This window comes from Chiloscyllium punctatum, chromosome 22 (genome assembly GCF_047496795.1).
Source record: "Chiloscyllium punctatum isolate Juve2018m chromosome 22, sChiPun1.3, whole genome shotgun sequence".
NCBI lineage: Eukaryota > Metazoa > Chordata > Chondrichthyes > Orectolobiformes > Hemiscylliidae > Chiloscyllium > Chiloscyllium punctatum.
In genome coordinates, this window is record NC_092760.1 from 22,630,055 (window position 1) to 22,657,516 (window position 27,462).

Consider the following 27,462-nt stretch of genomic DNA (forward strand, 5'->3'; position numbering starts at 1 on the left):
ATCCAATTTGCCAGATCCCTGGAATCAATCAATCGAGTACCATGTGGAACATTATCAAAGGCCTTACTGAAATCCATGTGGACTACGACTACTGCCCTGCCTTCATCAACCTTCTTGGTCACTTCATCAAAGAACTGGAACAAATTTGTGAGGTATGATCTCCCATGCAAAGGCCATGCTGACTACTCCAAATCAAACCCAGTCTTTTCAAATGCATGGATATCTTATCCATCAGAATTTCCTCAAGTAACTTACCTAGCACAGATGTTAAACTTAGAGTCATAGAGATGTACAGCATGGAAACAGACCCTTTGGTCCAACCTGTCCACGCTGACCAGATATCCCAACCCAATCTAGTCCCACCTGCCAGCACCCAGCCCATATCCCTTAAACCCTTCCTATTCATATACCCATCCAAATGCCTCTTAAACGTTGCAATTGTACCAGCCTCCACCACATCCTCTGGCAGCTCATTCCATACACGTACCACCCTCTGCGTGAAAAAGTTGCCCCTTAGGTCTGTTTTATATCTTTCCCCTCTCACCTTAAACCTATGCCCTCTAGTTTTGTCTATTTATCCTATCCATGTCCTTCATAATTTTGTAAACCTCTATAAGGTCACCCCTTAGCCTCCGACGCTCCAGGGAAAACAGCCTCAGCCTGTTCAGCCTCTCCCTGTAGCTCAAATCCTCCAACCCTGGCAACATCCTCATAAATCTTTTCTGAATCCTTTTAAGTTTCACAACATCTTTCCGATAGGAAGGATACCAGAATTGTATGCAATATACCAGCAGTGGCCTAACTAATGTCCTGTTCAGCCGCAACATGACCTCCCAACTCCTGTACTTAATCCTCTGACCAATAAAAGAAAGCATACCAAAAGCCTTATCACTATCCTATCTACCCGCGACTCCACTTTCAAGGAGCTATGAACCTGCACTCCAAGGTCTCTTTGTTTAGCAACACTCCCTAGGACCTTACCATTAAGTATATAAGTCCTGCTAAGATTTGGTTTCCCAAAATGCAGCACCTCGCATTTATCTGAATTAAACTCAATCTGCCACTTCTCAGCCCATTGGCCCATCTGATCCAGATCCTGTTGTAATCTGAGGTAACCCTCTTCGCTGTCCACTACACCTCCAATTTTGGTGTCATCTGCAAACTGACTAACTGTACCTCTTATGCTCATATCCAAATCATTTATGTAAATAACAAAAAGTAGAGAGCCCAGCACCGATCCACTGATCACAGGCCTCCAGTCTGAAAAACAACTCTCCACCACCACCCTCTGTCTTCTAACTTTGAGCCAGTTCTGTATCCAAATGGCTAGTTCTCCCTGTATTCCGTGAGATCTAACCTTGCTAATCAGTCTCCCATGGGGAACCTTGTCGAACGCCTTCCTGAAGTCCATATAGATCACATCTACTGCTCTGCCCTCATCAATCTTCTTAGTTACTTCTTCAAAAAACTCAATCAAGTTTGTGAGACATGATTTCCCACAAACAAAGCCATGTTAACTATCCCTAATCAGCCCTTGCCTTTTGAAATACATGTACGTCCTATCCCTCAGGATTCCTTCCAACAACTTGCCCACCACCGAGGTCAGGCTCACCGGTCAATAGTTCCCTGGCTTGTCTTTACCGCCCTTCTTAAACAGTGGCACCACATTTGCCAGCCTCCAATCTTCAAGCACATCACCTGTGACTATCAATGATACAAATATCTCAGCAAGAGGCCCAGCAATCTCTTCTCTAGCTTCCCACAGAGTTCTTGGGTACACCTGATCAGGTCCTGGGGATCTATCCACCTTTAACCGTTTCAAGACATCCAGCACTTCCTCCTCTGTAATCTGGACATTTTGCAAGATGTCACCATCTATTTCCCAACAGTCTATATCTTCCATATCCTTTTCCACAGTAAATACTGGTGCAAAATATTCATTTAGTGTCTTCCCCATTTTCTGTGGCTCCACACAAAGGCTGCCTTGCTGATCTTTGAGGGGCCCTATTCTCTCCCTAGTTACTCTTTTGTCCTTAATATATTTGTAAAACCCCTTATGGTCTATAGTTCCCAGGTTATTCTTTGCATATCCTTCCTGAATAAGGGCATAACATTTGCTACCCTCCAGTCTTCCGGGACCTCACTAGTGGCTAACAATGATGCAGATATATTAGCCAGGGCCCCTGCAATTTCTTCTCTAGCATCTTGCAGTGTTCTTGGATATACCTGGTCAGGACCAGAAGATTTATCCACTTTCATACGCTCTAATATGTCCAACATCTCCTCTACTATGGACTGTCCCCAAGATATCACCACGGACTTCCCCAATTTCCCAAGTCTTCATGTCTTTCTCCACAGTAAACACAGAGGAAAAATATTCATTAAGGACCTCACCCATTTCCTGTGGTTCCACACATGCATGTCCACTTCGGTCCTTGAGGGGTCCTATTCCCTCTCTGGTTATTCTTTTTCTTTTAATGTACTTAAATAACCTGTTTGGTTCTAATCTTCTCAGCCAAGGCTATCTCATGCTCCCTTTTTGTCTTCCTGATTTCTTTCTTCAGTAAACTCCTGTATCCCCTATATACATCCAGGTATTCCCTGGATCTCAGCTGCCTGTACCTGAGCCATGCCTCCCTTTTTCTGGTCAGAGCTTCAGTTTCTCTTGTTCCCCTATGGCCCTCTACCCTCACGCGAACATTTAGACTTTGAACTCTAGCTATCTCACTTTTAAAGGCCACCCTCTTGCTGAAGGTCCCTGTGCTTACAAACAAACTACACCAATCAGCCCCTGCAAACTCCTGTCTAATTCCATCAAAATTTGCCTTGCCCCAATTTAGAACTTGATCCTGTGGTTGGGCCAAATAGTCTGGTTCTATGATGTGGAGGTGCTGGTGTTGGACTGGGGTGGACAAATATGCGATATATGCAATATATTTAACAAACCTAGATTGTTGTTAGGTCTTTCATCCTTTAGAATGGGTTGCAGGTTTCAGTTTATTAATATGTAAATCCGAGAACTTCTTTCAAGTCACATTCCAGAGATAACTTAAGGTTTGTTAAATGTATCGCATCAGTTGTATGACACTATGTTCTTTTGCTATAAATTCTGTGTCCTATGATCCTGCCCCACTAGCTACCTGACAAAGGAGCAGGGCTCCGAAAACTAATACTTCCAAATAAACCTATTAGACTATAATCCGGTGTTGTGTAATTTTTAATTTAGGCTATGTAATAGGTCTGTAAATTAATGGACTGAGAAAATCTGTGTGTATTCCCTCTCCAGACCATAAGCAGTGAAGACATCACAGTGACTTAATTAATTCACAGTGTTGCCCCCATTTTGTAAGTTGGAAAACTAACAAATATTACACTGCAAGAGTCTTCGATTAGATTGAAAGATCTGGTGACTAATAGAAAAGCAGTTGGTGTATTCTATCTGTTGGTTTTAAAGTACTTTAAAGACAATTGTGATTCCATTAAAGAAATGTCAGGACCCCTCTCCATACCTTCTAGTTCCAAATTTCTGTCCTCAGATCTCTCAGCACCAGAAATCTGAAAGCCCCTCTGTCAGGCCAAGCGCAAGTTGGCCCCTCTAAATTAACATGAATGCTTAGTGTACAAACAAAAGGGGGCCCACAGACTTAAACAAATTAGCTCAAGCCTTTAAAAATTCTTGCATCCCCTGGTATTTCTAATCACTGCTAATACATTTCTAAATCTCATTGTAAGTGTTTCTAGTTCCAGGAATATTGCTTCAAAGTTTCTCACTTCCTTTCTATTGGATCTTCTTCAAATGATATCAGATAGTCAGACAACAATCAGCCCTCCTCACTCTATCCCGAACTAATGCTTACAGACTTTGGTAACCTCACAAAACACAGCTAGGTGCCAGATCCCATCTCATAACAGCCTGAATTTGCCTCCTTTTAATGCTTCCAGACCATTGATACATCCTCAGTAACAGTTGATCAGTGTCCCGGGTAATATCATACAATCTCTACAATGTGGAAGCAGGCTATTCACCCCATCGAAACCCTATTCCTGTAAGCCTGTATTTGCAGTGGCTAATCTACCCAGCCCAGACATCCTTGGACACTATGGACAATTTAGCATCACCAGTCCCCAACCTGCACAGCTTTGGATAGTGGGAAGAGACCGGAGCACTCAGAAGAAACCCATGCAAACACAAGGAGAATGTGCAAACTCCAGACAGTCGACCAAGGGTGGAATTGAATCCGAGCTCCTGTCTGTCTGCTAACCACTGTGCCGCCCATGACTTTCTCCAATAATATTTTTCTCATAAAACTTCCATCTTACCTTGAATAATACCACAGGAGTCGACCTTATGCTTCTTCTAATCATATCTTCCATTACATTGTGACATGACTAGACAGCTTTTTGTAGGACATTATAAATTTACTTACAAACTTGTGTGCTACATCTGACAAAGTCAGAGCAGGGAAGAGCATTGAGAGAGCAGTCTACAGAAAAAAAGGAACAGCAGCCAAGTAAACAGAATGTCCTCTAAGAGTCCAATTACAGACTACTCAATACCCTAGAGAAATGAGAAAATACGTGAACCTTGAAGGGTTAAACACCTCAAGGCAAAACAGCCATAGATTGTTCACAAACTATGCTGGGCTTGAATCAGACATACGACTCTCCTGGACAGAAGTTCACTGAACCTATCTCACATAACTGCATCACTGTATATGAACCCCCACAATTAGATTATCCCTTGCATAGACCAAAAAAAATTAAATCAACAACGGAATAGAAGCTGCATCATTATCCCTATAAACTGATGAAGTGATCAAGACCAATCTTGACGATACTGACTGTGTTTATTCCTAAACAATACCTATGTATATGTATAATATCTTAGAGTTAGAAACAAACCTAGCTCTGGCTTTAAGGAAGTGAGTGAATCAGGATTCATCTGAATGTCTACAGCCTGTTCCACAGGTCCATAATTTTCAGGAAAAAGAACTGCTTCAATGACAAAACACCAATTCCCATTTATATCATGCGGATTAAAATTATTTTTGTCACACTGTCTCTAAGAGAATGTTTAAAAGAGAATGGTTGAATGTTACGATATTTTTGGCTGAGTCCAGATTGCATAGTTTGTTGGAGGATTTTTCACCATGCAGCTGAGTAAGTTCTTTTGCCAAACTCACCACATGAACCATCTAACCCACTTCTATCACATCCCTCACATCCAATTGAAGCTTTCTATGCTCCAATCCCAGAAACAACTTATCAAGCAATAGATATCAACTGAATTTGCTATTGCGTCATCTTTAAAAGCAGCCTCTGCACCTGGATGAGCACCGGCATTCTAAAGATATCCTGCCCACTCAAAAACATTTCTGGAAGGTTTCTTTAAAAGGGAAAGTAGCGCCACGATTCTCCACCAGAGAACTGGAGGTCCTGGCTTAGCGAATGATGCAAATGAAAGTCATCCAAGTGGATCCTGGCAGCCTGTTCCAAGGATGCCACCAAGGCTGTCCCACATGTGTGATCTGGTGGAATGGCTAACATCACCATCAAAGGTCAATGACCTTCTCCACTGTGCTGGGGTAAGTGCCACTCTCTTCTCTCTGCCACATCACACTCACTCTGATTGTGCTGTTATATCTACCTCCCACCAAACCTCCAAGGTGGATGAATGAATGCAAGTGGGTGGTCACAGTTTGAATGCCTGAGCTTAGGTCATAAGCATCTCACAAAACAATGAAAAAAATCCTCACAGAATGTGGTGTGTCATTGCTTATCCAACAAAGTGAAACGCGACAATTATCCTGCAGCTTCCCAGTTGGTATATATGGCTCAGGCAATAGTAAAAACAGTTATTCATGGTCTACATTACCTTTATTCTAAATAGCTTATCAATAACTCTAAACCTACACAACCCCTAACTCTAAGCTACTACATACCTGATCATCCGAAGTCAGGTACTCATTGAGACTAAATCAATCCTACCCTTCTTCCTCCAAAGGCCACCCTTTTGTTTATTTGGTTATATTGGACTATGCCAACAGAATTTAAGGTTGCTAAAGACATATCTATGCTTTTGTTCTGGGCCATTGAGATATGTTAATTAGAGAGCACTCTCAAATCTTTATCTTATTTTGTATCTGAAATTGGTTTCCTTCGAATGCATTCACTTATATCTAGATCAGCTTCTTTCCATCATACGTTGTTCACCTGGATGGTGGGAAATTTTCCCAAGTCATTCCCATTTTCATATCTCTTGGTTGATTCATCAGGACCACTCTCAGCTTCTTTAGTCTGTCCAGGAACTCTGGAACCTTAGATGGCTATTCATCACACTTTACTTACTTCAAGACACACTGCTCCCTCACCACACTGAAGATCTCTGTTTCTCCAATGACCAATTCACTGCCTCCTGTACGCACATCTTTTCCAATCAAATTGTCTCTTTCCTACATTCGGTGCTCTTCTAATCACAAATTCCTGGAATTTTGTAACTTTTGATCCAATCAGAAGTTCCTTCTCTCTCACTCTTTCTGCTCCTCCAATCATACACTTACTACTCCCAGGTTCACTGGTGCTTCAACCATTGGCTCCCTGTCTCCTACTTTCTTTTTATCTCCAATCACAGATTTGTTCAGAATTACAGACCTATTAGAAAGAGACCATTTGGCCCGTTGTGTCTGCACAGACTGTGCAACATTTAGAGTCATTCACTTGTGACTCCCCATTCTTTTTATTCTATTCAAATAATCAGCCAATTCCCTCTGAACGCCTCTGTTGACACTGCCTCCACCATACAGACAGACTACACATTCTGACCTAAATTACTCATTGGGTGAAAGATTTTCTCATCACATTTTCTTGGTTTGCAATTACTTTAAATCTAGGCCATCTAGTTTTCAATCTGTTTACAAGCAAGAGAATAGATGTTCCCGGCTATCCAGTCTGTAGCCAGCTGTAGAACAATGTCAGCCAGGTGGCTCTCATAGATTATGAGTTCTCTGATCGGGGCCATTAACCTGGTCCAGTCAGGGAGCCGTGGTTGACAGATAGAAACAAACAGCTCTCCCCTTCACTGTTTGATCACACAGCATTGCCCTTTGATGTGAAGGGCACTGTTTGTCACTGGCCACTTGGGTGTTTCCTTTCTTCCTGGTGGTGGAAATTGAATAAGTATTGGTGCACCTTGTGTCTTTCACTGTGTCTCACACCTGCACAACATGGGTGCTGGGGACAAAAATAAGCATTACTGCAGTTAGGGGGTAGTGTGGGGGTAAGAAGAAAAAGAAAAGAAAAAAATAATAAACAGGAGTGTCAGAGGAAAAAAAACGAAACAAACAGCCCTGCCACAAATCCACCCAAACTTTGGATCTGATACGTGGGCAACCTTTTCGTAATAATTTAGAGAAAAGGGATTGAGAATACACATTAGATTATCAACACCATGCTCATAAGGATCAAATTTACAAGAGAGGAAACTAACAACAAGCTCCTATTCCTGGATGTGATAGTAGGAAAAAAAACACAGAATGGTAAATGCAGGACAAAAATATACAGAAAATATACTCACGGACCAGATCCTGAAATGCAACATCAACCACCCGAACACATAAAAGGGAAACTGCATTAGGACTCTGTTCAAAAGGGCCTCAACGCACTGTAGCACTCCTGACCTTACGAAGAGGAGAAGATGATCATCTCTACAGATTCTTCACTAGAATAGATATCCCTGCAATGTCATCCACAGATGCCAAGCAGACAAACATCGAGGACATGTCATGACCCAACATATTAATCACACTACCTTATATCCCCCTCCCCTCCACCCCCTATATAAAAAAGGTCTCAGGACTAACAGCCAGACCTCTCTGACCGCTTGGATTCATGATAGGCCATAATCCGACAGCCACGGACAACAACTCACCAGGACAAAAGACCTATCATGTGCAAGACTAATGTAATTTACAAAGTTCCACACAAAGATTGCACAAAACACTACATGGGACAAACAGGCAGACAACTAGCAATCCTCATCCACGAACACCAACAAGCAACCAAGTAGCCATACACACAGATGATAAGGACCACAAATTCAACTAGGTTAACACAGCAATCTTAGGACAAGCTAAACAGAGGACAGACAGAGAATTTTAGAAGCATGACACTCATCCACAGATTCCATCAACAAACACAGACCTGGATCCAATATACCAGCCATTACAATGAACAACAGGAACCGGCAACTGAAAGCAGCAGGAATGGAACCAAGTACTGGAAAACACAGTACAGCAGAGCTTCAAAGGAGGCTCCAAAGCACTGAAGATGTCACCTAGACAGGGGACAAAATGTCTGCAAATCAACTTCCCAGCTTGGCAAACATATCCACAACTATGGCAACCAGCACCTGAGCTACAAATCTTTACACAAACCTTGAATAAACAGAAGTGTCAGATTCTTCTCACTCTAGGAACTAGCTCTGCTGACTGAGTCAGTATCATTTACTATGCACATAAGTGGTGATTACAGAAAAACATGCCCCTGAAGAGATTTGGTTGCAACAGTTAAGTTTGGATCGGAGTGTGCAAGCAGAAGGCTGGAGGAACACAGCAAGCCAGGTAGCATCAGGAGGTGGAGAAGTCGACATTTTTGGTATAACCCTTCTTCTGGAATGGAGGTGGGGGTGGGGGGAGATGCAGATAAAGGGTGGGGGTGTGTGTGAAGGGCTGAATGGTGAGGTAGTGATAGGTGAACACAGGTGGTGGGTACAACCTAGTTGGTCGATGAGAAAGATGAATCCGATTGGTACCTGGAAGGAAGGGTTGCTAGATGGAATGGAAGGGAGTTAGGGGATGGGTGGGAAGGTTATTTGAGATTGGAGAAGTCAATGTTGAGTCCTTCAGGCTATAGAATGCCCAGGCAGAAGATTAGGAGTTGTTTTTCCAATTCACTGTGGCAATGGAGGATGCCGAGGATGGATATGTCGGAGAGGGAGTGGAAAGGGGAATTGAAATAGCCGGTGACTGGGAGGTCAGGCTGGCCTTATAGGCCTGGCTGAGATGCTCAGCCAAACATTCCCTAAGTTTATGTATGGTCTCACTGACATAGGCAAGAGCACATTTGAATTAGGGTAAGCATTTCTGGCATCATGCCTTTATTTGGGAACCTCGACTCATTCAATCCTGCCATCGAAAACTGGGCCCAGTCTGTGAAAAGAATGTGTTATTTTTTTCTGGGCAAATTACATTGGGCCAGAGGTAAAGCAATGAGCAATTCTCCTTCAGTATGTGGACCTGCAGCTTTTTTGGTTGTGAGGAATCTAACATTTTCTGATGAAACAGGTACTAAAACTTTACAAATGTTGGCAGATTTAGCTAAGGTGTATTGTAACCCCAAGCCTCCCCTAATTCTGAAATGCTGTCAGTTTTACTGACTAGCTTGAGAATGAGAGAAATCTGTATCGGGATTTTTGACGAGGTTAAGATGACTGGCAGAGACATGTGACCTTGGTTTAACCATAAGTGAGATGCTGAGAGACTGTTTGATATGTGGGATTAATGATGTGACCGTGCAAAAGTGCCAAGTAGCTAAGGCCCATTTAAACCTCAAACAGGCACAACAACTGGCTTTGTCAATGGAATATTTGACAAGTGGAGCTTATGAGTTACAGGATATGCTGGTGGAAGTGAACACCCTTGCCAGGTCAACTCAGCTTGGGAAATACCACTTGAGTGAAGGCAATTGCATAGCCTGACTGAGGAAAAGTCCTGCACAGATGGACCCTACGTCAGTCCACAGTAAAATCCGAAACAAAGCCAAGCCTTGGCCAAACAGTTAAAACTTTCTTGAGATTACGGGCTGTGAGCCATTGTAGTTACTGTCATTGTACAGACTTGAGAATATTGTGGCCTTATTCAAAAAGGGCTGCAACGAAAAACAAAACCTGGGAACCATAGACGAGTAAGCTGAACATCTGTGCTAGGTAAGTTACTTGAGAAGATTCTGATAAGATATACTTGCATTTGGAAAATTCGGGATTGATTAGGAGTGGTCAGCATGGCTTTGTGCTGGGAGATTATGCCTCATAAATTACATACAGTTCTGGTCACCACACAACCAAAAGGATGTGGATGCTTTGGAAAGGGTGCAGAAAAGATTTACCAAGATGAAGTCTGGTATGGGGGATTTTAGCTTTGAAGAAAGGTTGGACAGACTGGATTTATTTTCATTGGAATGCAGGAGGTTGAGGGGTGACCTGATAGAAATTTATATGATTATAAATGGATAGAGTGGAAACTGTGAGCCTTTTTCTCAGGGTGGACAAGTCAATTACTAGGGGACTCAGGTTCAAGATATGAGGCGGGGGGGGGGGGGGGAGTTTAAAAGAGCTGTGCAAGTCAGGTTTTTCATACAAAGGGAAGGGAGTGCCTGAAACGTGTTGCAGAGGAGGTGGAGGAAGCAGACACAATAGCAGCCGCATTCAAGGAGAACCTGGATGAATACATGAATAGGAAGTGAATAAAGTGATATGGTTACTGTAAGTGAAGATATTTTCAGTATGGAAGGGCAAAATTTGTCAGTGCAGGCTTGGATGGCCTAAGGGCCAGGTCCTGTGCTTTGTTCTTTGTTATAAGTGATACTTTAAATATTATATGAAAGAATATTATATGAAAGAATGGTGAGACACAAATGTGAGTATGTAATTTCCCACACAGTAAGAAGATGGAAACTGTAGGGACCATGTTTCTTTAAATAGTTCTTTCTCAATAAGGGTTTCACCTGCTGCATGGTGGATAAGAAAAGGTTGTGATTTATTTTGCTGAGTAATTAATAAAAGTACAGTTCTGATATGAACCTAAACTGGGCAAGCTATGACTGGAGCAGCAAAGACAGTAGGAAGCATATATTAATATGGCTCATTGTTAATTCTAACCTCTGGATTATTACAGTATTAAAACTGAAAATGCGTTTTTATTTTTTTTTCAGAGTGCTTTGTGAATGGAAAGTATCTAAAGGTAATAACAGCATGCAAACTGTTGAACTTACAGCCTCATGAAAACATCCATTTCACAGTAATCTAGTCTTTCTCTTTTCACAGATTGGTGAAAGTATTCAGCTGGAAGTTTATAACTGTACAAAGGTCATTGGGACTTGTATCTACAAAGATCATCAATGCCTACTGACAAAAACAACTCTTATTAAAAGTTGTACTGAACCTGGACCAGATGAAAATTGTGTAAGTTATGTATTATCTATTTAAATGCTAAAATATATACATCAGTGTCACATTGACAGTGTCACATTTCCTCCTAAAAAAACAATCTCATTCTGAATTCCTTTACACTATTATGCATTCCACATTAGTTCGCTTCCAAAAGCACATTTGACACAAACAATGTAATCTCCATCACGGACACATTCCAAAACCACCTCAGCCAAAACAGGCATCAAACCCCAAGCTGTTTACGTTTATCTAATTCAAACCAGCCATCCATAGAGTCATAGAGATGTACAGCATGGAAACAGACCCTTCGGTCCAACCCGTCCATGCTGACCAGATATCCCAACTCAATCTAGTCCCACCTGCCAGCACCCGGCCCATAACCCCTCCCCAAGGTTGGGGAATCGAGGATTAGTAGTGCATCAGTTTAAGGTTAAAGGGGAAAGAATAAAAGGGAACCTGAGGAGCAACATTTGTACACAGAGGGTGGTGCCCCATATGGAATGCACTGCCAGCAGAAGTGGTTGAAGTGGGTACATTAACAACATTTAAAAGACATTTGGACAAATACATGGATAGGGAAGGTTTAGAAGGATATGGGCCAAGTGCAGGGAAATGGGGTTAGCGTGGATAGACATTTTGGTTAGCATGGACCAGTTGGACCACAGGGCCTGTCTCCATGCTGTAAGACTCAATGACTCAACCTTCTAGAGTGATACTTGAAAACAGAGAGTCTCTGTCAGAGGAAGGAATTCTGCCACAAAACTTCCTGTTCTGTTATGCTTATACATTATTATTTCTTGTGAGAACTCTAGGTGGTGCTATAGTCATATTTTCCAATGTTAATCTGAACACTTTGGGTGATCAGAAAAATAATTGCTCAGTGAACAGGTGGTACATGGTCACTACTTGCCCTATGTTAGCAAAATATAAAGAAATGTGCAACAATTACATTGTACAGCACCAAAACAGACCCTTCAGTCCAACTCGTCCATGCTGACTAGATATCCCAACCCAAGCTAGTCCCACCTGCCAGCACCCAGCCCATATCCCTCCAAACCCTTTCTATTCATATACCCATCCTTTTAAATGTTGCAATTGTACCAGCCTCCACCACTTCCTCTGGCAGTTCATTCCATACACGTACTATCCTCTGAGTGAAAATATTTCCTCTTAGGTCTCTTATATTTTTCGCCTCTCACCCTAAACCTATGCCTTCTTGTTCTGGACTCCCGCACCCCAGGGAAAAGACTTTGTCCATTTATCCTATCCATGCCCCTCATAATTTTGTAAACCTCTATAAGGTCACCCCTCAGCCTCCAACACTCCAGGGAAAACAGCCCCAGCCTGTTTAGTCTCTCCCTATAGCTCAAATCCTCCAACCTTGGCAACATCCTTGTAAATCTTTTCTGAACTCTTTCAAGTTTCACAACGTCTTTCCAATAGGAAGGAGACCAGAATTGCATGCAATATTCCAATAGTGGCCTAACCAATGTCCTGTACAGCTGCAACATGACCTCCTGTACTCAATACTCTGGCCAATATAGGAAAGCATACCAAACACCTTCTTCATTATTTTATCTACCTGCAACTTCACTTTCAAGGAGCTATGAACCAGCACTCGAAGGTCTCTTTGTTCAACAACACTCTCTGGGGATGTTTTTCCCAAAATGCAACACCACACATTTATCTAAATTAAACTCCATCTGCCACTTCTCAGCCCATTGGCCCATCTGATCAAGATCCCATTGAAATCTGAGGTAACCTTCTTCGCTGTCCACTACACCTCCAATTTTGATGTCATCTGCAAACTTACTAACTATACCTCTTATGCTCACATTCAAATCATTTATATAAATAACAAAAAGTAGTGGACCCAGCACCAATCCTTGTGGCACTCCACTGGTCACAGGTCTCCAGTCTGAAAAACGTCACTCCCCCTTTTACCTTTGAGCCAGTTCTCTATCCAAATGGCCCTGTATCCCATGAGATCTGACCTTGCTCACCAGTCTCCCATGGGGAACCTGTCGAACGCCTTACTGAAGTCCATATAGAACACATCTACCGCTCTGCCCTCATCAATGCTTTTTGTTACTTCTTCAAAAACCTCGATCAAGTTTGTGAGACATGATTTTCCACACATAAAGCCATGTTGACTATCCCTAATCAGTCCTTGCCTTTCCAAATACATGTGCATCCTATCCATCAGGATTCCCTCCAACAACTTGCCCACCACCGACATCAGACTCACTGGTCTATCGTTCCCTGGCTTGTCCTTACCACCTTTCTTAAACCGTGGCACCACATTAGCCAACCTCCAGTCTTCCGGCACCTCACCTGTGACTATTGATGATACAAATATCTCAGTAAGAGGCCCAGCAATCACTTCCCTAGCTTCCCACAGAGTTCTAGGGTACACCTAAACATGTCCTGGGGATTTATTCACTTTTATGCATTTCAAGATATCCAGCACTTCCTCCTCAGTTACCTCAGGAGAGAAAGCAGAAGAATAGGGTTAATGTTTTGGGTCCAGTGACCTTTTTTTTAGAATTGCAGGAATTCCTCAGGGCAGTGTCTGGGCTCAGCTGCCACAATCTGCTTCATCAATGAGCTTCCATCCATCATAAGGTCAGAAGTGGGGATGTTCATCAATGACCAGTGGCATTTGCCACTACTCAGATGCTGAAGCAGTCCTTGCCCAAATGCAGGAAGAACAAGATCCAGGCTTGGCTAACAAGTCACAAGCATCACCCACATCTCTCAAGGGTCAGGCAATGACAATCTCCAACAACAAACCATATTGACTTTCACTGGTATCACCATCACTGAATGTTCCACTATTAACATACTGGGGTTTAGCATAGACCAGAAACCAGAAATGGACTAGTCAAATAAATACTGTGGCAATCAGAACAGAGGCTGGGAATCTTGCAGCAAGTAACTCACCTCTTGACTCCTGAAAACCTGTTCACCACTTATAAGGCATAAGTCAAGAGTGTGATGGAATGCACACTTTATGTCAAGGATGAATGCAGCTCCAACATCACCCAAGAAGCTTGATGCCAATCTGTGACAAAACAGCCCATTTGATTGACGCTATATCCACATATATTCAGTCCCTCTACCACTGATGCTCAGTAGCAACAATGTGTACTATCTAAAGATGCACTGCTGAAATTCACCAAGGCTCCTTGAGTATGTCGCGGAGAAAATCTGGAAAATTACCACGAGATGCGGAGAGTTCTTCAAGAAGTAGGTCTTTTATTTGCAAAGAAAAAACCGTGACAAGGAGAAAGCGAATTCTTGATTCCCCCCAAACCTCAGGTAGCTCTATATACCTTTTTGTTATCATGTTTTTGTTAGCTTATCAGCATACCCAACTGTGTTAGTCAGAGTTCTCTCTCTCCAGATATATCATAAACCAATAATGTTAGTTCCTGTTTTCTCTCTACTTCTGCCACTATGATTTTGGCCAACATTCTACTTAAAGTTATTCTAATGTCACAATTAGATATTTTACTACAACCTCTGCCACATGGTCTTCCATTCCAGGCACTACTTAACATTATTCTAATGTCACAATTAGATAGTTTCCTACCCCATCTATCACAATGGTCTTCTCTCTCAGGCTGATCCTGCTAACTACTGATCAGTGGATGTATCAAGTTAGTTTTTCAATTGGAAGCATGTCCTGTTCTCATTCTCTAGTTTGTTTCATAAGGTTAAACCATCTCATTTTTGTGAACAACACTATTTAAATGTAAAGTTGATCTCAGCTTAAATAGAAAAGACAATAGCAAGAATACAGTAAACTTCAGAAATTTCCATTGAGGCATTTCATGGAGGTAAATGAAATTTATTTTCTTCTGTTTGTTTGCAGATACCACTGGGATATGATGCAAATGGATGCTGCAAAACATATCACTGCAAGCGTATGTGTTTTTTATAAAATGAATTTTCACTTGTTATTTGTGAGTGTCTTCATACAAATCAGGAAAGGTTTAAATAATTATTCTTTGATATGAAAGATTTTATATAACTCTAGTTCTCACTTAATCAGTAAATTAGTTTAAATCAGATTTAAGAAAAATTGTTGAAGTCAAATAAAACTTAATGTTCCTGATCTTAACAGAATCATTGCGCTATATTTTTGCCTAAATTAGCAGTTTCACCCTATTGAATTATACTTGACTATATCCCAGTCTTCTAAAGGGGAGTGCAAAGTAAGGACTGGAACGCACGCTTATAATTTTGTTCAGCCCAACTTAGAATCATAGAATCCCTACAGTGTGGAAGAAGGCTATTCAACATATCAGGTCCACATGGACTCTTCAAGAGCACCCACCAGACCCACCCCTCCTACCTTATAACCCTGCAATTCCCATGGCCAGTCCACCTACCCTGGACATTTTTGGATTGCGGGAGGTAACCAGAGCACTCAGAGGAAACCCACACAATACTAGAAGATGTGCAAACTCCACACAGACCATCATCCAAGGGCGAAATTGAACCCGGGTCCCTGGCACTGTGAGACAGAGGTGCTAATCACTGAGCCATTTTTGTACATTTGCAAAATGTCAATTTGACAAGCAGGCCAAACGCTCCACCTAATTGTTGGTTTCTGACCAAAAATGCAAAAAACATAAGTCGATCACAGGCCCCTGAATGGAGGAACTCTCGGCTTTATTTCTTTACACCTCACAATAAGTCCAGCCATTATTAAAACTACCTATTTGGTGAGTCCCCAGCAACTAATTCCACATTCCTCCTAATATAATATCCTTACCCTGGACATTGTGCAGAATTTGATAATTTTTGGCACTTGGACTCACTTCCTGGTTGTAGGCTGTTTCATTAGTTAAGGGAAATATCTGTTATGTCTTGTTTACACTCATAGCATTTAAAGTTCTACCCAAAACTTCACATAAGTTTTTATATTTTATTAATTCATGGGATGTGGGTATTGTTCTCCTGGCCAGCTTTGGTGCCTTTGAGATGGTGATTTTGAGATGTCTTCTTAAACCCCTCTGGTCCATGTGCCAGAGTAGGAAATCAAGAGTGTGGTGCTGGAAAAGCACAGCAAGTCAGGCAGTATCCAAGGAGAAGGAGAATCGACGTTTTGGGCATAAGCCCTTCATCAGGAATGAGACTCTTCTGCTCCTCGGATGCTGCCCGACCTGCAGTGCTTTTCCAGCACCACACTCTCGACTCTAATCTCCAGATCTGCAGTCCTCACTTTTTCCTATCAGTAGGAAGGGAATTTCAGGATTTTGACACAATGGTGAGGAATAGTGATATAGTTCCAAGTAGGTTGTGTTGGCTTGGAGGGGAACTTGCATTTGATGGTATTCTAGGTGATAGATACTAAAGGTTTGAAAGAGGCTATCAAAGGATATTTGGTGAGTTTCTGCAGTGTATATGGTACACATTGCTGCCACTGAGGTGAGGGGGTGAATGATTAATGTGGTAGATGGCGTGCCAATCAGATTGACTGCTTTGTCCAGGATGGTGTTGAGCTTCTTCAATTTTTTTGGATCTGCACACATCCAGGCAAGAGGAGAGCATTCCATCCCACTCCTTGTAGATGCTGTAGGCAGGCTGTGGGGAGTCAGGAGGTGATCACTCGTCACAGAATTCCAGCCAGTACTTAACATGAAGTGCTAACAAACAAATTCATGAAAAGTATTCATTCTTAAGCATGCACTTTTTTTTTAGATATTTTCATCAGTATCTGAAATTCATTTAACATTCTTTTAAGGGATTGATATTACAAATTTCTGAATGTAATTTCTTTTCACAGCTATGTGTTCGATTACTACTAGCACAGCTACATTGAGGAAGAATGACTGCAAAGTCGACGTTGTTCTCAATCATTGCAAAGGGCGTTGTAGTTCAGAAACCATGTAAGAAATTTCTGCTTGGTATCAATTCTCATTAAAGTAAATGAAACAATTTTAGAATATATAATATTGAGAATTCCCTGCTCAGAGCTTTCTCTGCTCAAATGATGCAACTTCAACAGAGGTTTGGTGGAAATCTTGCTTATATACGCAAACAGTTGGAAATTTAAGGGGGAATGTTGGATTGGAGTGATGACCATTTATGTCCATCAATGACTCTGTAGCTCTGTGCAGTCTTTTCCTCAGTATTTGTTGGGAAGTTGATACTAGAATACCTTTGTGTTATGTAAGTATAACACGTCATCTGGTGGATTCCATTCACTTGAAAATCAAGGGTGCATTTATTTTTGTATTCATTTGTGGAAGTGGATGTTGATAGCTGGCCAGCACTTATTACCCATCCCTAGCTGTCCTTGAACTGACCACCTTGCTAGGTCATTCCTGACCACATTGCTGTAGGTCTGGAGTCACATATGGGCCAGAACAGATAAGGATGACAGATTGCCTTCCCTAAAGGACATTAGTGAGACTGATGAAGTTTTCTGACAATCAGCAATGGTTTCATAGTCATTAATGGATTCTTAATTCCAGAAATTTTTAAAATTAAATTCAAATTCCACCATCTGTCATGGCGGGATTTGAAGCTGGGTCCCCAGAACATTAGCTGAATTTCTGGATTAATAGTTGACTGTTAGCTACGAGGCCATCACCTCCCCAAAAGTAAAGTAGTAGACAGTTTTGAGTAAGCTCCAGACACATCCAATGCCTTGAGTATCACATTGCAAAGAGCTTCTGTCCTGTGGTCATGTGATAACATCCTAGTACTTGACTTAATTGCATATTAAGCCCTTAAATGGACATCACCTCAAAGGTGATAATATGATATTCCCTTTAATTTTCCAAACATAGCTCTCATACGCTATCTGTTTCATCAGAAAACTATTGTGTAATAGCAAAATTCATTTTCAGGGATAGTGATTGTAAAATTTACAATAAAGAAGTGTAAGAGTTCAATATCATTTTGACAACTGTCCTAGAACTTGTTATGATATAACCTCTGGAGGCGTGTCATTAGTATGTTGATTGTTGTCCTAGTATTCCATCACACTTTAATAGTTTGGGTGTGTTCTATTGATTTCACTGTGTGCACTTGGTGTATTACATATTTTCCTTACTTGACTTCTAGTCTTCTTCAGTATTACTTCATGAGGATTCATGACTTCATTTGTCCGTGGATCTTTGTGCACTCTGAAAATCTGTGTGTAATCATGTTCTCAATGTGGTATGATTCTGGCCTTTTGCCCTACATGTAGTTTAGATAGTTCCTCACCTATATAATAGTAATGGACCATCATCATCCTGTCATCATCATTACTGTCAAGGAGGGCACTCCACAACTTGGAGTATTTGGATAGGTGGCAGGAACATTCTCACTTGCTTAGTGAGCATGTTCTCTCCTGACAATGAGGCATATCCCTGAGGCATATCTCTGAGGTGTAACATGGCAACATGAAAATATTGTTTTATTGACTTACACTTCACTTCAGTGATTTAACAGTACAAACAGTGAAACCATTGATCTCGAATGATGTGGTGAAGGTGTCTCATTTGGTGCACATACAGGTCATTCTGCTATAATGCACATTTCATCAATGCAAATTCGCAGCAATGCAACTAATGAATTGGGAACACTGTTTCTAAAGTGTGAAATTTTATGTGTTGGCTGGAACGCAATTAAATTGCCACACTTTAAGCGCTCTTTCTAAAACGTGAATTTTCTATAATGCAGAGTTGCACAAGAACGCAACCATCACGTTATAGAATAACTGACTCTATCTCTAAAATGTCTGACCATATATTGCAGTGCATTGTCAGAAGTGATTTCTTCAGGTGCACCAAACAAAATGACTATGGCACTCAATCTGTCTGTTATAGTTGTCCTTGAAATGTTATTTACCTGTGTGTCAAATGGAAATGGGAAATAATTGGTGAGTAAAATGAAGTCATCTCCATTCTGTAATAGATTGGCAATGATTTTGGTACAAGTGGTTTACAGAATTTCATGTGAATGTCATGATTCTGTTGCTCTGCCATGCCTCACTAACTTTTCAATGTCACTGTTAATCCCTAGCCAATCGTTCATATCATATGGTGGATATAATGTCTGCTGTATGGCTATATGCCCTTAGTGTAGTTCATAGAATCCCAGTGTGGAAACAGGCCATTTGGTCCAACAGGTCCACACTGACCCTCTGAAGAGTAACCCACCAAGACCTATTCCCCTACCCTATTACTCTACATTTACACCTGATTAATGCACTTAACCCACACATTTCTAAACACTATGGGCAATTTAGTATTGCCAATTCACCTAATCTGCACATCTTTGGATTGTGAGAGGAAACCCATGCAGATACGGGAAGAATGTGCAAACTCCACATAGAGGCTGGAATTGAACTCAGGCTTGAGGCAGCAGTGTTAGCCACTGAGCCACCAAGTGTTTCCCATTCTACGTTGGAATAATTGGATTGCACTTGTGATGAAACTATTGCATTCACATGCAATTGTTTTTCCATCTTGCATGTTGTATATTCTTTTCCCTTTTCTTGAAGCCTTGACTTCCAGGATTGTACTCTGACTTGGACTGTGAAACTATAGGGTGCAGTTCTCCATTGACAATGCTTGCTTGAGAGACTCAAACATAGGCTGATGGCCTAAAAAAAAAACTGTGGATATTGGAAATCTGAAACAAAAACAGAAATTGCTGGGTTGTGTGTGGCAGCAGCCTGTGTCTGATGTGTCGTCTACTTCATTCGCTGCTCACAGTCTGGGCTCCGTTATATCGGAGAAACAAAACACAGTCTGGGTGACCTATGTTCAGATCACCTACATTCTATCTGCAAAAAAACGTTGCTTGCCACTTCAACACACCACCATGCTCCCTGGCGAACATCTCTGCTGCAGTGCTCCAGTAAAGCTCTGTGAAAGCTAGAAGAACAGTACCTAATTTTCCACTTAGGACTCAGATTTAATATCAAGTTCAATTTGACATTGAATTTTAGGGCTTGAGCACCTTTCCCCGTGCTTTCCTCCACCCCCATGTCTTGTCATTACATGAGCTGCTACCACACATAACATATTGTCCAAATTAGCAGTTATTCATTCCCCCAGACTGGCCTTTAACCAGTCCTCCATCCGAACAACTATTTTTCTCTCTCTTTGGGCTCTATCTTAACCTATTATTTATGTTCCCCCTCCACCCACCCCATCTTCTGTGTAGATTGATGGTTCTTCTGCTGTATACAGAGGAACCGTGATTATCCAAATGTCGATTATCCAAATTTTGGACTATCCGAACAAGATCGCAAGGTTCCGATGCTCGTTTAAACTGTGTTATCCGAACATTCGATTATCTGAACAAAATATTCCCTGCCCATGTCATTCAGATAATCGAGGTTCCTCTGTGTATGGTACATCCTTGTTGATGAGCTCACATAATGCTGATGCTAAGTTTCAAATGTATGGTGCCAAGAAGCTCCACCCAAATTAATACTTTTGTCCTCCATACAAGATTATTTCTCACAACTGTACTAATCACACCCTTCATTAGCAATGCAGCTCCAACTCCACTTCCCTTCTTCCTGTCCTTCAGAAGTGTGAAATATTATTGAATATTCAGGACAGGGTGGTCACTTTACAAACATGACTCTCAATGTGTCATATAAATGCATTCTCACTTCTATTTGTGCTATCAGTTCATTCATCTGTTACAAGCTTTGCATGTATTCAGATAGAGAATCTTTAATTCTGTTTATTTAAAAATCATCTTTCCTTTCTCTGATCATATTTTCTGGTGCATTCGTGTTTGTACATTCTGTTCCTTCCTGTCACATTCCTATTAACATTATCCTCTTGTTGCCATGCACTATTTCCTTGTCCTTCCACTTTAACTTTCTGTATTTCTCTTCAAGCATAGAATTATACAGCACAGAAGAGGCCTTTCAGCCCATCAACACTCTACTGCCAAAAATACACTACTACCTATCCTAGTTCCATTTTCCACAGTAGGCCCATAGTCTAGAATTTTATGATACGTCAAATGCTCATCCAAGTGCTTTTTTAAAGGCTGTGAGATTTCCTGCCTCAACTACCATCCCAGGCAGTGCATTCCAGACCACTACCACCATTTAGGTGAAAATTTTAGAATCATAGAATCCCTCCAGCGTGGAAGCAGGCCATTTGGCTCATTGAATCCATTCTACCCCTCCAAAGAGCATCCCCCCCAGACTCTCTAACAGTGCATTTTCCCATATTTAGCCCACCTAGCCTGCACAACCTGGACACCAGAGGGCAATTTAACATGGCCAATCCTGCAAATATTTGGACTATGGGAAGAAACTGGAACACCCAAAGGAAATCTGCACAGACATGGGGAGAATGTGCAGAGTTTGCACAGTCACTTGTGGCTGGAATTAAGCCCAGGTTCCTGGTGATATGAGGCAGCAGTGCTAACCACTGAACCACAGTGCTGCCCTCAAATTCCCTCAAGACCTCCTGCCTTTTACTTTAAAATGATGTCCCGTCGTTACTTAACTATCAACTAAGGGGAACTGTTGCTTTCAATTTACCCTGTCTATGCCCCAGGTAATCTTACACACCTATATCAGGTCCCCCCTCAGCCATCAGTTTTCCAAAGAAAACAACCCAAGCATATCTTTTCTCCACAGCTCAAATGGTCCCTCCCAGACAACATTCTAGTGAACCTCCTCTGCACCCTCTCCAGTGCAATCACATCCTTCCTGTAGTGTGGTGACCAGAGCTACACGCAGAACTCCAGCTTTAGCCTAACTGAAGTTCTATCCAGATCCAATGTAACCTCCTTGATCTGATAATCTATGTCACTACTGATAAAAGCAAGTGTTCTATATGTCTACATAACCACCTTATTAACCTGTCCTGCCACTTTCAGGGAACCTGTGGATGAAATTACTCCATGCAGGCCGATATCTCATCACAAAGTTCCCCTTTATTTCCGGTTGGCTAACCTCTTTCCAATCACTATAGTGGACAACACTCCAAAAAGCCATCTCTTCCTCTGAGCTTCTGAGTGTCCAGCCAGTCATTGAGTACTTCCTTGTCTTGTTCCTTTTCCAAAGTGCACAACCTTACATTTATCAGGGTTAAATTCAATCTTCCACTGATCTACCGATCTGACCAATCTGTTTATATCCTGCTGTAACTTAACACCTCCCTCCTAACCTTTGTATCATCTGCAGACTTACTTATCATTCCCCCCACATTCTCATCACCATCACTTATGAACATCATGTACAGTACGTGACCCAGCACTGATCCCTGTGGTACACTATTGGACTTCAGGGCTCTGTCACTTAAACAGCCTTCCATTACCAACTTCTGTCTCCTAGCACTAAGCCAATTTTGTATCCAACTTGCCAAATTACCATGTTTTATCTTCTTTCTCAGTCTCCTGTGTGAAACCTTGTCAAAGGCCCTACTGCAATCCATATAGATCACATCAACTACCCCATCCTCATCCAAACCTTTGGTTAACTCTTGGAAAAATCAACTATATTTGTTAAACATGACCTTCTCTGACAAAGCCATGCTGTCACTGATAAAATCTTACATCTCTAAATGGAAATTAATTTTATCCTTCACTATTTTCTCCAGTAGTTTGATGTGAGACTCATTGATCTGCAGTTTCCTGGTCTATATCTACCACCCTTCTTATAAAGTGGAACCCTTGTCTCTTACAGCAGCTTGAGATACAACTCACACAGACCTAGGGGTGTGTCCACTTTTAAATCTGCCAAAACCTGCACTTCTTACATCAATCTGCTCAGGACCTTCACAGTCCAATTCTATACTTGCATCCTTTCTCTCCCAAATAAAGACAGATGTAAAGTATTCATATAAAACTCTCCCAATGACATCACACATAGATTGCTCCCTTGGTCCCAGATAGGATTTACTCCTTCCCTGATTATTCTCTTCCCCTTGATATACTTGTACAATATCTTGGAATTCTTCCTATTCTTGCCCACCAGCATTTTCTCATAGCCCCTTTTTCCCCATCTAATTGCTTTTTTGAGGTCTCCCGCACATTTTGTACTACTATGCTAGGTGGATTAGCCATGGTAAATGCAGGGTTATGGGGATAGGATGGAAAGGTGAGCCTGGATGGGATGCTCTTTAGAGGATCAGTATAGACACAATAGACCAAATTAACTCTTTTCATAGTGTAGGAATTCTATGATTTTCCACTGTGTTGCTCCCTTTGTACCTGTTATTTTTGTTTCTTGTCATTTTTATCCAGTCCTGAATATTCTTAGCCATCCAGGCTACATTTCACCCTAAAGGGAGCTGTTGGGCCTGTACTCTCCCTGGTTTCTTTTTGAACACCTCCCACTGTTCTGCTGTAGATTTACCATCAAGTAGCTATTCCCAGTCTATTTTAGACAGATCCTGTCTTATTTTAATAACATATGCCTTACCCTAATAATTACCCTTTTTGCAGAACATCTTTCTCCTTTTCCAGAACAAACTGAAAATGTAGGGTGTTGTGGTCACCATCACAGTCAACATGAACATCTGTCGAGCTTCATTCCCCAGAATTCAGTCCAGCATTGCATTCTAAGAACAAAGAACAAAGGAAATTACAGCACAGGAACAGGCCCTTCAGCCCTCCAAGCCTCCGCCAATCCAGATCTAAACCTGTCGCCTATTTTAGAACATAGAACATAGAACAGTACAGCACAGAACAGGCCCTTCAGCCCACGATGTTGTGCCAACCATTGATCCTCATGAATGCACCCTCAAATTTCTGTGACCATATACATGTCCAGCAATCTCTTAAATGTCCTCCATGACCTTGCTTCCACAACTGCTGCTGGCAAGGCATTCCATGTTCTCACAACTCTCTGTGTAAAGAACCCGCCTCTGACATCCCCTCTATACTTTCCTCCAACCAGCTTAAAACTATGACTCCTCGTGTTAGCCATTTCTGCCCTGGGAAATAGTCTCTGGCTATCGACTCTATCTATGCCTCTCATTAACTTGTATACCTCAACTGGGTCCCCTCTCCTCCTCCTTTTCTCCAATTGAAAAAGTCCGAGCTCAGTCAACCTCTCTTCATAAGATAAGCCCTCCAGTCCAGGCAGCATCCTGGTAAACCTCCTCTGAACCCTCTCCAAAGCATCCACATCTTTCCTATAATAGGGCGACCAGAACTGGACGCAGTATTCCAAGTGCGGTCTAACCAAAGTTTTATAGAGCTGCAACAAGATCTCACGACTCTTAAACTCAATCCCCCTGTTAATGAAAGCCAAAACACCATCTGCTTTCTTAACAACCCTGTCCACTTGGGTGGCCATTTTAAGGGATCTATGTACCTGCACACCAAGATTCCTCTGTTCCTCCACACTGCCAAGAATCCTATCCTTAATCCTTAATCCTATACTCAGCTTTCAAATTCGACCTTCCAAAATGCATCACCTCGCATATATCCAGGTTGAACTCCATCTGCCACCTCTCAGCCCATCTCTCCATCCTGTCAATGTCCCTCTCCAGCCTACAACAGGCCTCTATACTGTCAACGACACCTCCAACCTTTGTGTCGTCTGCAAACTTGCTGACCCATCCTTCAATCCCCTCATCCAAGTCATTAATAAAACTTACAAACAGTAGAGGTCCAAGGACAGAGCCCTATGGAACGCCACTCACCACTGACTCCCAGGCAGAATATTTTCCTTCTACTACCACTCGCTGTCTTCTGTTGGCCAGCCAATTCTGTATCCAGACAGCTTAGTTCCCCTGTATCCCATTCCTTCTGACCTTCTGAATGAGCCTACCATGGGGAACCTTATCAAATGCCTTGCTGAAGTCCATATACACCACATCCACAGCTCGACCCTCATCAACTTTTCTAGTCACATCTTCAAAGAACTCGATAAGGTTTGTGAGGCATGACCTGCCACTCACAAAGCCATGTTGACTGTATTTAATCAAGCCATGCTCTTCCAGATGGTCATAAATCCTATCCTTCAGAATCCTTGCAGACGACAGATGTGAGACTGACTGGTCTGTAATTGCCGAGGATTTCCCTATTTTCTTTCTTGAAGAGAGGAATTACATTTGCCTCTCTCCAGTCCTCAGGTACGACTCCAGTGGAGAGCAAGGATGCAAAGATCTTCGCAAGCGGCGATGCAATTGCATTTCTCGTTTCCCCAAAGCAGCCCAAGACAAATCTGGTCCGGGCCTGGCGACTTGTCAATCTTAATGTTTGACAAAATTTTCAGCACATCAGCTTCCTCTATCTCTATCCATTCTAACATGCACACCTGCTCGTCAAAGGTTTCATTCACTACAAAGTTCATTTCTTTTGTAAAGACAGAAGCAAAAAATTCATTTAGGGCTTCCCCAACTCCTCAGACTCCACACACAAGTTCCCTATTGCTATCCCTGATCGGCCCTACTCTTTCTTTGACCATTCTCTTATTCCTCACATCAGTGTAAAATGCCTTTGTGTTCTCCCTAATCCGTTCTGCCAAGCCTTTCTCGTGCCCCCTCCTGGCTCTCCTCAGACCATTTTTGAGCTCCTGCCTTGCCCGCCTGTAATCTTTTGCCCGAAACGTCGATTTCACTGCTTGTTGGATGCTGCCTGAACTGCTGTGCTCTTCCAGCACCACTAATCCAGTATTTGGTTTTCAGCATCTGCAGTCATTGTTTTTACCTTGTAATCTTCTAGAGCTGAGCTTGACCCTAGCTTCCTCCACCTTACGTAAGCTACCTTCTTCCTTTTGACGAGAAGCTCCACCGCTCTCGTCATCCAAGGTTCCTTTATCTTACCCCTTCCTGCCTGTCTCAGAGGGACATATTTATTCATCACTCGCAACAACTGTTCCTTAAACAGTCTCCACATGTCTATAGTGCCTTTACCATGGAACAATTGCTCCCAGTCCACACTTCCTAACTCATGTCTAATCTCATCATAGTTTCCTCTTCCCCAATTAAATATCCTCCCATTTTGCCTAATCCTCTCCTTCTCCACAGCTATGTAGAATGTGAGGCAGTTGTAGTCACTATCACCAAAATGCTCTCCCACGACAAGATCTGATACCTGCCCCGGCTCGTTTCTGAGCACCAAGTCTAGAATGGCCTCTCCCCTCGTTGGCCTGTCAATGTACTGAGTTAGGAAACCCTCCTAAACACACCTTACAAAAACAGCTCCATTCAAATCTTCTGCTTGAAGGACGTTCCAATCAATATTGGGAAAGTTAAAGTCATCCATTACAACAACCCTACTACGTCCACACTTTTCCAAAATCTGCCGACCTATGCTTTCTTCCATCTCCCTGCTGCTATTGGGGAGCCTGTAGTAAACCCCTAACAAGGTGACTGCTCCCTTGCTGTTCCTAATTTCCAACCATACTGACTCATCTTCCTTGACAATGGAAGCTTCTGTAGCTATGATACCCTCTCTGATTAGTGCTGCTACACCCCCTCCTCTTTCTCCCCCGTCCCTATTCTTTTTAAATGCTCTAAATCCTGGAACATCCAGCAACCATTCCTGCCCCTGAGAAACCCATGTCTCTGTTATGGCCACAACATCATAGCACCAGGTACTGATCCATACTCTAAGTTCATCACTTTTATTCCTGATACTCCTTGCGTTAAAGCAAACACACTTTAACTGATCCCTTTAACTGTATACCTCCGGTATACAGCTCAGGTTCCCAACCCCCTGCCATACTAGTTTAAACCCTCTCGAACTACGCGAGCAAACCCTCCACCCAGGACATTGGTCCCTTTCCAGTTCAGATGCAACCTGTCCTTCTTGTACAGGTCTCACCTTCCCCACCTTATTTTCTAAGGATCTGTATCCCTCTGCTTCCTGCTCATTCATGTATCTGCTCAGATACATCTTAAATGTTGCTATCGTTCCCACCCCACCACCTCCACTGGCAATACATTCCAGGCACCCACCAACTTCTGTGTGAAGAACTTTCCACATATATCTCCCCTAAACTTTTCCCCTCTCACTTTGAACTCATGACCCCTTGTAATTGAATCCTCCACTCTGGGTAAAAGTTTCTTGATATCCACCCTGTCTACACCTGTCATGATTTTGTAGGCTTCAGTCAGGTTCCCCCTCAACCTCCATCTTTCCAATGAAAATAATCCTAATCTATTCAACCTCTCCTCATTGCTAGCACCCTCCATACCAGGCAACATCCTGGTAAACCTCCTCTGCACTGTCTCCAAAGCATCCACATCTTTTTGATAATGTGGTGACCAGAATTGTACACAGTATTCCAAATG

The 27,462-nt window shown here is 42.1% G+C and overlaps 1 protein-coding gene across 1 annotated transcript in view; it reads left to right on the forward strand.

Annotated features, from left to right (window-relative positions):
- Positions 1-27,462, forward strand: part of LOC140493352 (intestinal mucin-like protein) — a 99,751-nt gene that overhangs the window by 66,917 nt on the left and 5,372 nt on the right. The window contains exons 10-13 of the mRNA XM_072591751.1: positions 10,987-11,015; positions 11,099-11,236; positions 15,102-15,153; positions 17,022-17,124. Of these exons, the coding sequence (XP_072447852.1) occupies positions 10,987-11,015; positions 11,099-11,236; positions 15,102-15,153; positions 17,022-17,124 (322 nt within the window). The remainder of the gene's footprint in view (positions 1-10,986; positions 11,016-11,098; positions 11,237-15,101; positions 15,154-17,021; positions 17,125-27,462) is intronic.